At 33.4% G+C, this 13,399-nt stretch overlaps 1 protein-coding gene, 1 long non-coding RNA gene and 2 other non-coding genes across 4 annotated transcripts; 1 reads left to right on the top strand and 3 right to left on the bottom strand.

The window, feature by feature from the left end:
- The first annotated feature begins 5,367 nt into the window (after nucleotides 1-5,367).
- Nucleotides 5,368-7,458, top strand: LOC111913562 (uncharacterized). The gene is made up of 4 exons (XM_023909283.3): nucleotides 5,368-5,731; nucleotides 5,814-5,892; nucleotides 6,193-6,617; nucleotides 6,863-7,458. Exons 2-4 carry the CDS (start codon nucleotides 5,866-5,868, stop codon nucleotides 7,221-7,223), a joined length of 813 nt encoding a protein of 270 aa, XP_023765051.1. The 5' UTR covers nucleotides 5,368-5,731; nucleotides 5,814-5,865; the 3' UTR covers nucleotides 7,224-7,458.
- A 1,382-nt stretch (nucleotides 7,459-8,840) lies between these two features.
- Nucleotides 8,841-8,943, bottom strand: LOC111913618 (U6 spliceosomal RNA). The gene has a single exon (XR_002857569.1). It is a non-coding gene; the product is annotated as a U6 spliceosomal RNA (small nuclear RNA).
- Nucleotides 8,944-10,212: 1,269 nt separating this feature from the next.
- Nucleotides 10,213-12,465, bottom strand: LOC111913561 (uncharacterized). The gene is made up of 3 exons (XR_002857549.3): nucleotides 12,171-12,465; nucleotides 11,573-11,627; nucleotides 10,213-10,553 (listed from the first exon to the last, which is right to left on the bottom strand). It is a non-coding gene; the product is annotated as an uncharacterized LOC111913561 (long non-coding RNA).
- On the bottom strand, nucleotides 12,271-12,373 carry LOC111913619 (U6 spliceosomal RNA). Its single transcript, XR_002857570.1, has one exon. It is a non-coding gene; the product is annotated as a U6 spliceosomal RNA (small nuclear RNA).
- Nucleotides 12,466-13,399: the final 934 nt, after the last annotated feature.

Here is a 13,399-nt window from a genome sequence, read left to right as displayed (position 1 = left end):
ATAATATTGGGACAGAGAGAGTACATACCTAGTTAATTATCTTTAGGTTTTAACAATATGACTATAATTACATAACAATAACTTATATACTACATTTTAATAATATAATTATAATTACATATATAACAATAACTCGTTTTTGTCTCTGCAATCCTCTGTAGCAGAAGAGATGGAATAAACGGTTGCAAAATGTAATAAAAAATATATTTGTTTTTTAACGTCTGCAAACTGCTGCAGTATATTAAACTATGGCGTGAAGAGGTTTGAAGCAGTTGGTTTAGTGTTGCGCCATGCAGCACACATGCAACAGTTTTTAAGTCAGAAGTCTTCTGAAAAACAAACAGCTGCGAATGGTCAAGTGTTGCGTGTGTGCTGCGCGGCGCAACAATAAGTGGTCTAAAATGGTTCTTATAAAAAACAAAGAGCACCTGATGTTACACATGTGGAGCCCATATTTTGGTGACATGTGGAGCCCATATTTTCATTTACAAGGCTTTCACATTGTATTAAGATATTAATATATTATATATATATATATATATATATATATATATATATATATATATATATTCGAATAAAATGTATCTTACACCCGAATAATGTTATAGAGCTTTTACATTTAAAAGAGACTTTCACAAATAAACATTAATCTGGATATATTTATCTTTATAAGAATCTATCTTTATAAGAAGAGAAATTAAATATTCTCTTATATTTTGCTCCTACATATCATCGTACCCAATTAAATTGTGACATGTGTAACATTTAATGCTCCTTTAATGAAATTCAAAGATATTTTAGGATAGTAATATGACACATGTCATTATTTTAATGGATATGAGGATTTGTAGGAATAAAAGGTAGGATGATATTTAATTTCTCAAGACGAGATTGATTTATGCTATAATTTTTCTATAATAAGAAGACAAAATTGCAAAAATGGTCCCTGTGGTATGCATTTTTTGGGGGTTTTAGTCCAAACCTCGACTTTTTTGGATCGGTGGTCCTTATGAGCTGGTTTGCTTGTAGTTTTGGTCTCTCGAAAAACTAAAAAGACTAAAATACCCTTGAGGTATATCTTTTTACATTTTTCATTCATTTGTTATCTATTTTTATAATTAAAAAATTAAGAAAACTCTCTCTCTCTCTCTCTCTCTCACTCTCACATTGCCGCCTTCATTCTCCTTTCCCACATTAATAAGAAAAACGTCAAAAAACACCCTTCTTAGCCTTAATTTCTCCCAGTCAAGGCAATTCTTTCTTGAAATTATGGCTCCTTATCACTCAGACCTTCAGCTTCACGATGATTACTCCCTCCATCCAATGTTATGTAATTAGGGGCAGCAGTCCGTGATTGTCGTAGTGTCTCCCTTTTTGCCCTGATTGCATCGATCATGGCTTGATCAAGTATCACACCTCCATCTAAATTTCACCATTTTCCACCTAATCCTATCCTATTTGATTCTTCATCGTCTCCTTTTGTATTCTTTAATGAATCATCAATAATCATATCCTATTTGAACAGTTCACCTACTATCAGCCCATCATGGGTTGTAGGTCAAAGGAAGAGGCAATTTTGCGATTCGTTATCAGTTGTCTTCAATTGACGAAATGAAGCACACAACTGAAATTGCGTTGGTGAAGTTAAAGAGACCAAGACGGCGAGAGCTTACCAATGACGGCAGCAGCTGGTGGTGGACCGAAGATTCTCAACAGCAGTAGTGGTGGTCAATGGGTGGAAGGAAGCAGTCCTCCGCCGATGATTTGCAAAGGGAGGAAGACGAAGACGATCGTTGTAGTCGGTGGTTCAGAAGATGGCGAGAAAGGGTGTTTGGGCTGCTGTAATAGACGAGCAACAACCAAGAAAGGAAAAGGGGGTGTTTAGGTGATTCAGTCGACGAAATGGATAAAAGGAGGGTGAAGACAGTCGGTGGCGATGAGTTATTTCCGGCCACCTCTTGACTGATCTGTTAGTGAAATACACATGGGAGGGGGTTTGGTGCCCCTTATCGACAAAGTGACAAGGAGGGTGTTTGGAATCCTACACAACCACACACACATACAGAGAGAGAGAGAGAGAGAGAGAGAGAGAGAGAGAGAGAGAGATAGAGGGAAGGCTGGCCCCTTCTTGCTTTATTAATTATTAATATAAATATATAGGTATTAGATTTAAAAATAAATGAAAGAAAAATAAAAAAAATAAATAGGCCAAGGGTATTATAGTCATTTCACTATTCAGAGGTATTAAAAATGCAACGAAACTAGCTCAAAATGACCACGAAGCCAAAAAAGTCATGGTTTGGACTAAAACCCCAAAAAAAATGCATACCACAGGGACCATTTTTGTAGTTTTGTCTAATAATAATCAAATCTTCAAAATTTCATAATCTAATAGATTTTCTACTTTTCCACTTCGATTGATTTTATGCTATAATTTCTCTATAATAATTATTTTTACATAATTCAATTCTTAAATACTTAATTTTATTAGTAAATTAATTTAATATATTTTGTGGATATGATTACTATATATAGTCATATTGAAACATGTAATCTAAGTTTATAAGTTTTAATTTATCATTTATAAGCGAAATGTAAACTAATATGTTAGATGGAAATGGTTCATGTAAAATTAAGGAAAAATTACGCAACGGTCTTATTATGTATTTTGATTTTACTCTTTCAGTATTTAAAGTTTTTTTCTTGTCTTTTAAGGGAAAAAAGTTGATGTTAATCTGTTTTTTTGGTCACTGCGACCTAATATACAAAGTTACATGCACTTAAAGCTGATGTAAAGGATTGGTTGACTTAAATACACACGATTGTGAATAGTGTAAACACCACCTGCTTTTAATCAAGTCGATTTCCATAAAAGTCGAAGGTATTAGTGTGGAAACCATTGTCAAGCGGCACCAGGGTAATTCCTATAACGTTACTAAAAGGCCAAAACATCCACCTTTAAAACTTCCGATGCCACCATTTTATCCATCGATTCCATCTTTTTCAATTTTACTCCCAAAAACAGAAATGGACATCCAACAAAATCAATCACCAACCAAACTCATGTCTCAATAACACTCGCAAACCACCTCCTCTCCAAGAAATCCCCAAACTCCTACACTGTATTTTCTCCCCTTTCCATCCATGGCGTTCCCAACCTAGTCGTTGCCTGTTCTAATGGCCAAACACTCGATCAGTTGCTATCTTTTTTCAAAACAAAATCCATCGACGACCTCAACTCTTTTTCTTCGCAGCTTGTGTCCTTGGTCTTCGTCGACGGTAGCCGAAGTGGTGGCCCTCGTTTATCTTTCGCAAACGGCATTTGGGTTGAGCTAACCCTTTCTCTCAAACCTTCTTTCAAACAAGTGTTGGATGATGGCATAATGGTGGGTGAGGGAGGAAGAGAAAGTGAGAAATGGATGGGTCTCGTGTTTTTCTTTATAGAGAGAGAGAGAGAGAGAGAGAGAGAGAGAGAGAGAGAGAGAGAGAGAGAAAGAGAGAGAGACTTTAGGTTTGACTCTGTAAAATCAAGAAACACAACTATGTGGCAAAGGGGTAACCGAGCTACCCCTTCATTTTGTCAAAAGTAACCAAATCAACTCGACAAAAAACAGTTTGTTCCCTTAAAAGGCACGTAAAAAAATTTAAGAACTGAAAGGGTAAAATCGGAATACATAATATGGCCGTCATTTTCCCTAGAATTAATCATGCTTTATGTTAAATTGCTAAAAAGCATGGTATATTTTGAACTACGAAATATTAAAACTTATTTGCAACCCAACTCAATTCAATTTTTTAATAAAAAAACCAATTTATCTTTCATCTACCTATACAACCCAACTCAATTCAAATATTCATACTTGTTGGCAATCCAAACCAACCCAATTTTATATTAAAAAATATTTTAATATTAGTCTTGTTTTGTAGAGAAAAATAAATTATATATTTCAATATATTTTATTTGATTTTTTACCAGGTATTAAATGTATTAAATGTAGTTATTAACTAAATTAGATTTAAATATAAAAGTTAATTTAAGTCCACCTATCTAAAAAGGAGACTTGACTACATAAAGAAATAAAACTACACAAACCTTTTAGTGAGACTTTTGATGAACTACTCGATAGGGCAAGCCTAGATCACCAAATATGTTTCATTTTTTTTTTTTTTTTTTTGCGTTTTTTGGTGAGCCAGTCCTAAAAGATCACCAATGGTGATAGTCTAAACGCCGATTAGTAAGGATAGCGGAAGAAGTTGGGTGTAAATAGAAGAAAGTTCGAGAACATAACTAAAGTAAGTACAAGATGTGAGATCCTAGAAAAAAGTATATTCAGTCTCTTTGTCTCCCTACAACAATGCTCAAATGGTTCAAAGCTTGTGGTTTAATTTAGTTACATACAAAGGAGTGGTATATCTTGGACCCAGTGGTTGTAAAAACCTCTTTTTATATTTTTTGTAATTAGTTTTTTCTCTAGCTTCTTACTAGTTTCTATTTATAAAAATGTGACTGTTCAAAGAAAAGATACAAGGGAGTGGTGCGAATTCCATGTTATAGTGTTTGCTAAGGAAAAAAAACCGTAAGAAAATGAAGAGATGGCACAAAACCTTACCATATCGAACACAGTGTTGCCGAGGCCACATCATCTTCCATACAAATGTTGTCGAGCCACTCCACTCAATTGGATTGGATTAACTGGGTTGGATATTTTTGGCACCATAGCTACAACTAAAATTTGCAAACATACTCAATAACGTCTTTAATAGTAGTGTTCAGCCCATATGCTATTGGGTTTGTGCAGAACAAGCCAACAAGGCTTTATTTCCCATTTGGGCTTTGTATTTTGTCCCTGGGAATTCTCGGGTAACGAACAAATAATTTAAGGCGTGTCTCGTTTGCGACTTTCAGAAAATTCGGGATGTTATTTTTTTATTATTGCATATCAAACATAACTTAATTATTGTAAAATTATTTTAAATGAATGATAACGATATTGTTGATGATTCTGTTTTACAGATAATATGACGCTTTTATTTGATATCTAAGTTATTAAGTTTAGTTTGGTTTCTGGATGAGATCAGATAAAAATAACGTTTAATAATTTGTTTTAGTCACTAGGGCCCTTGCAAAACCCATATAAACATGTACTCTTAATGTCGTTCTATATATATAAGTTACACAATTATGAAGTAGCTTGACAATAGCCAAAATCCACAAGTCGCACAAATTATTTGAAATATTTAACTGATATTTTATTTTTTAGGTAATCAAGGTGATCCAAATTAAATGGTATATTCAACTACTTTGAATAACTAACTACATTTTTGAGAGCCCAAAAAAAAATCAATTTGAGTCTTGAATGAATCTGTGATCTCTCAAAATCCAATCAAACCGCCTTTGTGCCATCGTTATCCTGATAACCTTCACCGACATGAATTATATCTCTTTCTCTCACTCTCTATCGTCTTCACTTCTTTCGAGTTCCATTTACCTGTCACATTTTGTGCCTCCATTGATCCATTCGATCCCAATTCCCAAACTCATACTTTATCGTTTGTTGATGTTCTTACTTTTACATTCATGTTAATCGCAGTTGTCGATTCATTTTAACCTTTGGAATTCATCGTTTTGTTCCAATTTACCATGTTTGATTTATGAGCAACAGATGAATATGTGGATTTTTTAAGTACATTTTGGTGATTCAAACAAGAGCAGTTTTCTTCCTCTGAATAGGTGAATTTCAGAAGTACTTTGTCTAAATTCTTTTGTTGAGTTTTGTGCCCTAATAGAGGATTGACTAACACATTTGCTTCAGCTGTTATCTATAATGTGGATGCACAAGTGATTGGGTGCTGTCAAAGGGAATAATGGCCTTGGTGACCCATCAGGTTCAGGTAGAAAAAATGCCCAAAATTTTGTTATTGTATTCATATATTAAGGGTGTGGTTGGATCTACTTGTTCAAATTGATTACCACGACTTCTAAAATCAAAATTACACAATCATTTTGACCAAAAGTAGGCATATAATCTCAAAGATTCTAATACATTTACCCTAAAAAATCAGAATTATAATCACTTTTGCCAAACACTATACAATTCGATTATCTCCCCAGTTTGCCAAACACCATATAATTTGATCACATTTACCCTAAAATTTGTATGGAGTTTTGATAGATCTTTATTATCTTTCAAGGGTGTCTATGCTCCATCAAGGCCTTCTTGGAAGAGAGGGACCAAATTGAGCCAAAATTCAAAGGCATTTTGCACATTTCAGAAGATAGATATCACCGTATATCTTAACAGTGTGGGCCCGCCTTTTATCCATGGATCAAAGCGGAAATCTCTAAGAGTATCATCTTTTGAAGGTAGTGATCAAGGTGATGAATACATAGACAGAGTGAGAGGGTCAAAATGGGCAAAAAGTCCATACATCTCCTCTAATGGAGGTTTGACATCATTGCCCACATCTTCACCAAGTCAAGATCTTACATTCGAAGGGCATTCCTGGAATGAAAGAGTGGAAACAGACCATGAGCTCATGAAATGTGGGATTTTAAAGAGGGTATGGTGCAACTTTTTGAGTTTGGATGCAAAAATAAAGATCCCCATGATTATATTGTAAGTAACCTGTATCTGTATCTAATATATTCCAGAAAAACATTGTAGGTTATAGGTTGTTAAGTGTTTTCACACCTTTTTAATAATCCAACACGCTACTAAGGTAGTGTTTGGTGTGATGGAATCGAGGAAGGAATGGAATGATTCATTCCATTCCATTCTATTCCTTTCATTTTGTAAATTTCATTCCTCAGCAGGGCATCTTATTTTGGTTTTAATGCACATTTATTATGCTTGATTTGCAGCATACCCCTGTTCCTTACAGTGAACATAAAGTATGGTGTTCATGTTGCAAAGGAGTTGATCCCTTTGTGGATTGGTGGACCTTTACTCCTTGTTCTTTACATCAAGATGGTCCATGTGATATACTCGCTCTATGTTTTCAGCTTCAAGCAATCAGTCAAATTAGTAAACAACTTTGGTCATGGAAGAATTCATTTATGGCAACAATTTGTGTACTTTAGGAACTTAGACTACAAAGATGAGTCAAAAAGAATGTGGAAAGAGTTTCAGGAATGGCTTGGGGATATGTGTATGGAGTTTGTTGAATCAATGTGGTCTTATCGCAGAACTGTTGGGTTTTTGAAGATGACCAAGATCATATAGGTTGAATACGTGTTTTTTTTTTTTTTTTTTGAGTCTTTTGTTTCATGTAATGGTTTGTTTTGGCTAACCTAGGCATACAGATACAGGAAGCAATAGATTTGGTAATATTTGTTTACCATTTCCGGAAAGATTCTTTGAGGGCCTGTTTGTTAATGTAAGGTTGTTCCCTGTTCGGATAAACCTAAACCGAATTGTCCATTTGAGTCAAAACAACATAAAGAGTAAATATGCCTAATCTGAATAACCAAAAAACAACCTACTCATCATCTACAAAGACTAAAAACTATGCCAACCTCTTGACTCTGACACAAATTTATATACCCTAAACTTATTGCCATTTAAACACTCATAATTCTTGTTTTTTTTGGTGTTTATTATTATTAATTTGGTGAACTTACTGAAACCGAGTCACAAATCAACCTTGCAAGCAACTATGTCCGGGATACCTGCCCTTGAATAGCGGTTTTGGTGTACAAAATGCAACAAAGAGATGTTGAGTTAGAATTTGAAGGTGGTCAAGATGGGAAAATTAGGGAAATCAAATAAACTATAAAAACAGAGATGATGGTGTCTCTACAATGCTTCCAATAACTATTTAATGGTGAATGCATCGTCGTCTAAGTTACTCTTTTTTGATATCATTAAACACGAGGCATGGATCAAATCGTTCCTATATAAGTTCAATTTATGTTTCTTGATTTGTGAAGAAGTTAGATAAGACAACAGACTTAAGTGACCATCATGTCAATGTCTATACACTTACATTTATCTTATTCTACCAAGGGGTTCGACTGGTATCACATTCCAACAATTAGAGAAATAAATCTCATCTAAATTCATATAATTATAAATGATGGATAAACTTATCTGCTTCAAGAAATAAAATATTAACCTACATTTGAACCCACACTTGTGTGTAATAAAAGACAAATAACCAAACCAGACAATATCCATCCCATGGCAAAACATACAATATATATGTAGTTACATACAGTAAAAGAAAAGAATCTTGGAGCAACAATAGACATGAAAAGGCAAAATTCTCCCAATGGCTTACAAAGTTACATTGGGCAAAAATCCAAGCAACTTGTACACTTCTGTCATATATGATGACCTGAGTCCCTCTTTGCAAATTTATACTAACTCCTCTTTTACTCTTTTAGTCACAAAACACCATGGTCTCAGAATAATATGGCTATTGGCTAATACAAACTCTATCCACCTTAAGATCCATCATCATAATTTGCAGTGTAGTTGATAAAAACATCTTCAAATTCCCCTAACGTTAATTCATAAAAGTTGTTCCAGAAACCCCAATCCAAGTGCATAAGTAAGTGTAAGCACAAATAAACTAAGGAAGCACAATTAAAATTTAGCTCATACTCGAATGCACACAGATTCAATATGGCCGACTTTCCAAGATTCAAGTTTGATGGATACCTCCTCGAAATCCGCCAATGCACCGCACTTCAATATGAAGCCGTGGTTAATAAAAGAAGATAATCAACATTCAACAAAAAGACTTCCAAACCGCACCCTCTCGCTTGAAATCGATGTCACGTCCGAATAGGGATTAGGGTTCCGGCGAAGACGAGAAGCGGAGAAAAGGTAGAAAAAAAAAATTTGGACCATTTCTCGATTTGTGCGTGTCATCCTTGCGCAGGGGCCATGCTAATCTTCTCTGTATCGTTCCAATTTTATCGGATGTCCCCGAAGGGACGATCAAAGGTGCTGAGCTCGACTATATAACGCTACACTCAGTTCTTTATCCGGTCAATGTGGGACTAGACACTCGACAGCATCTCGTTACATGAACTAATATACTATTTATCTTTTCTTTTGAAAACGTTCCTTTTTCTTTACTTGCCTTGGTCAACCAAATTAAACGCTCTCTCACACATAAAAATTTTCATCTTTTTTGTACCATAATTTGTATATTTGATCTATGTTATAAAATATACCATTAAAAAAATCAACCTTCAAAAACATTAGATATGCGAAAGTTATATTACAAATTTGGAAGTAGAGTGGAAAACTCGAAATAAGTAAAGAACTATTAAAAAAATTTCTCTTTTTATAGATAATGACCCTCATCTTAGTAGTGCTAAATTTAAATTAAGGTTTTCCAACATCAATTTCTACATTCACTTTCCTTATCTATTTTGATGTATTTTATGTGGTCAAATTACTATTCTAATCCTTTGAGTAACTTGATACCGATTTAAGATCATTCTTACAAGTAAAACTTTACAACAAAAATAATTGCAGTTCTTAAAAGACTTTAAGGATCGATTCTTTCATATTTTCTACCAAAAGACCGTAGACTTCAAAAGGATGGTGGAAACATTACAACTAGATAGAAATTACAACTGTACTACACAACCAAAGCAAATGAAGTGCAAGATGCAAGTCTTTCGACCGTATTTGTAACATGTGTCACAGGTCCGAAGTGAAGAAACGATTAGCGCTGGAAATGGATTGCGACTTTTTAGGTTATTATGAAGAGATAAGAGTCGAACACTCCAAGAATACCTTTTGGAATATATGTTTTAAATTTTTTATAAGAAGACTTATTCTTACTCGATATTGAAACGTGAAGTTAGGTCATTGTCTCTTGAAGGCTTTATTTACCAACACCTAGTATGACTATACATATTTTGATTGTGAAGTTGTCCTTGCACGTTATTCATAGTCTCATAGATCAGATAAATGTTGTTTTTGTGTGGAATTAATATTGTTAAAAGTAGGCAGTACACATGTGCTTAACGTAGATTTACTTTCATTCCAATTCTTTCATGTTATACTTTATTTGCCAGAATTTCAAAAGTATTTTGTAAAGCAAACGCCGCCATTTAAACAAACATACATACATGTAAATGCTGCAATCATTACATGGAAAAAAAGGCTGCAATTATTATAGAGTTTGGCATACATACATGTAAATTATTTATATTGTGGCTTTACAGAAATATAGGCTGCAATTACTACATGGAAATAGAGGGAGTTCTTTTCTCACCTTTTTTGGGTAAAACATTGGTATTGTGCCTAGCAAATTAATTACAGCATATATATTATGTCATGTCCCATCCAATCATGCATAACAAACAGTTGGCCCCTAGCAATAAAATGTTTGCATATATATTCCAACTATACAGCCCAACGTTGCTTCTTTCATATTTACAAAAAAAAAATGTAAATTTTTTTGCAGTTTCTAAAGACTTCAAAAATGTTGGATCCGTAGTAACTAGTAGGAATACAACCTACGTAAGCCACAAGTCTTCCAACTTTTATCTTGAATTAATGCTCCTTATTGCATCAGCTTCACATTCACTTCATTTATCAAAATTAAATTATAAATCTTTCACACCCAATTTGTTATGTCATGTGTAACAAACATTATCTCAAACAACAATTTCAGAAACATGCGTGTATTTGAAAGATGACAAGAATGAGAGGCCATGAAGGTGACTTGATGTAGTATCTTGCATACGTATTGAATGCAAATTGCACAGCAATGCCAACAAGATAGTGTGCAGGTGTAGCGGATGTTGTGTTGAATGGATAAATGATGTCTTTGTTGAATGCAAAAAAGACTGTTTCTTTTTTGGACTAAATAAACTGTTTGAATATGAGTATATGAGCATTTTATCAAAATCTAACACTCAAAAAAGCAATTATCACCATCACCATAGTCATCAATTTTAACAATCTAACAAACAGAAACATCAATTCATAAAACTAGAATTTTTTCTGGTTCGCATAATGTTTTGGAAGAAATTGAAATCTCTCAAAGGAACTGGAACATGGATGAACTGAAATTTGTCATGCGGGAAGGAAAATGAAAGGGAATCCAATTCCATTCCTTTAAATAATTGGAATGGTTCACAAAACTTATTGAAATTATCCTTTTTATTAATTTCTCATACACAAGACTTTTCTTAAACTATTTTTCAATAAAAAAAAGTAAATCATACATATTGGTAACATAAATTTATCCACAAGGGGCAACAAATTAGGAACAAAAGTCAAACAATAAATTATGGATTTAACATACTACGATGTTAATACTAGAGTTTAGAAAGGGTACTTCAGTCATTTATAAAAATGAGGAGGATTGAATTGAATTATTTGAGTTTAGGGAAGGAAAGTTGAATTTCTTAATTGGTAGTATTTTGTGAATTCCAGATGAATTCGATTTCATACTCATTTGCAACCAATGCCGGAATGGAATGGAACTGAATTCCAATTCTGGCCAATTCCAAAGGAATCAGGCAATGCAAACTCCCCGTAGTCCTTTTTTTTCCAGACAAAAATAAAGAAAATCTAGAAGAGAACAGTTAGAAATGCACCTTGGTTATTCAGTCGCCTGCATCATAATAAGCATCTTGCATAACTATGGATGATCTGAATAAATGAAAACAATCTACATTGGTACTAATCTACAGAGACTAAAAACTAGAGGAATTGCAGATGCACACCTAGAATTCAAAACTGACAAACTTATTTGATTTTAGCTTGATAAACCTAATGCAATTTAAACCATAAATTCATATAATTATAAATGTTGGATAAACTTATTTGCTTCAAGAAATTGAAATGAATCTGAGTTTTGATACTCCAATAATGATCAAAAGCAGGGCAGAAAATCATCAATGGTGTAAGACTGGTTTGATCACAAAACACCATCATCTAAGATTACTATGGCTAATACATCGACCACCCTCACGAACACTATAACAACTTAAAACTCACAAATTTACTTGATAAAATATAGTTACAAACACCCTAATTTGGGTTAAACTTGTTCGACATACCCCAATCGAAGTGCATAAGTGTAGAAACAAATAAACTACACAACTGAAGTTCAAACACAATCAAACATTTGCTCATGTTCGAGCACACACACGGATTCAACATCTCTTCGCAGATATAAATTTTGATGCATACCTCCATAAAATCCGACGATTGTTATGAAGCCGTAGTTCAACAAATCATTGTCACTTCAGAATAGAGATTAGGGTTTCTGCGAAGACGATGAAGGTGAAAAAAAAATTTGGACCATTTCTCGATTTGTGCGTGTCATCCTTGCGCAGGGGCCATGCTAATCTTCTCTGTATCGTTCCAATTTTATCGGATGTCCCCGAAGGGACGATTGTAGGTGCTGAGCTCGACCATATATCAATGCACTCAGCTCTTCATCTGGTCAATGTGGGACTAGACAGTCGACACACATATCGTTACATGAACTAATTTACCATAATACATTATTTAAGTTTTTTTTTCTTTAAAAGAAAAGCGATGAAATTATTTAACTTACATTGTAATTTGGTCAATCAAAATAAATGTTATATCTTCTTTAAAGTTTTAATTTTATACAAAAATTGTATTGCTATTAGAACGGAAAAGTGTTTGTTTTTTTATAGGTTAGCCACTAAAATAACCAAAATGGATTGGATATCATCACAAAGATTATATTTGAATAGTTGTCATAGAATAACTTTACATTTTGCAAAACGGACTTAGTGAAATGTTTTTTTACATAGAATTGTGAATTGTCTAATAATAATCATCTATAGAAATCGTTGAAAATAGAAAAAAAAAAAAAAAAATCTTTTTTCATTATTATTTCGCAAGAAATTATGTTACATTTAAAAAAAATAGTTGTTTTATTATAAATATTTAAAAAGTAACGATGCATCCATTTTGATTGGTTGGTAATTATTTTTTTATAGGTTATGACCCTACTACTAGAGCCAAGTTATTTGTCTTTCATAGTCAATTTGTTCATTCATATTGTATTTATTATTTATTTCTAGGAACTTTGTATACTCAATTTATTATTTTAAATCCGTTAAATTAACTTGATACTGATTTTAGACAATTCTTACAAAAAAAAAAAAAAAAAAAAAAACATTACAACCGAAAGATCATAGTTTATAGAAGACTTTGAGGATGGAAAACCGGTAATATTGCAATTATTTAGGAGAATGTTACCCCTTTCATCTTTGCAACAGAAAAAATTTAGCTTCTTAAAGACTTTAAAGATGGCAAGGACTTGCAAACACAACATGCATCCCAGTTGGATTGTGAGCCACAAGTCTTTCACCTTATATTCGTAACATATGTCTCAAGCATGTATCCAAAATGAAGAAATTGTTGGGATAGACTGCAACTTT

Source organism: Lactuca sativa, chromosome 1, assembly GCF_002870075.4.
Source record: "Lactuca sativa cultivar Salinas chromosome 1, Lsat_Salinas_v11, whole genome shotgun sequence".
In the NCBI taxonomy this organism is placed as follows: Eukaryota; Viridiplantae; Streptophyta; class Magnoliopsida; order Asterales; family Asteraceae; genus Lactuca; species Lactuca sativa.
Note: the sequence above shows the minus strand (reverse complement) of the source record. Positions and strands in the feature narration are given on the sequence as shown.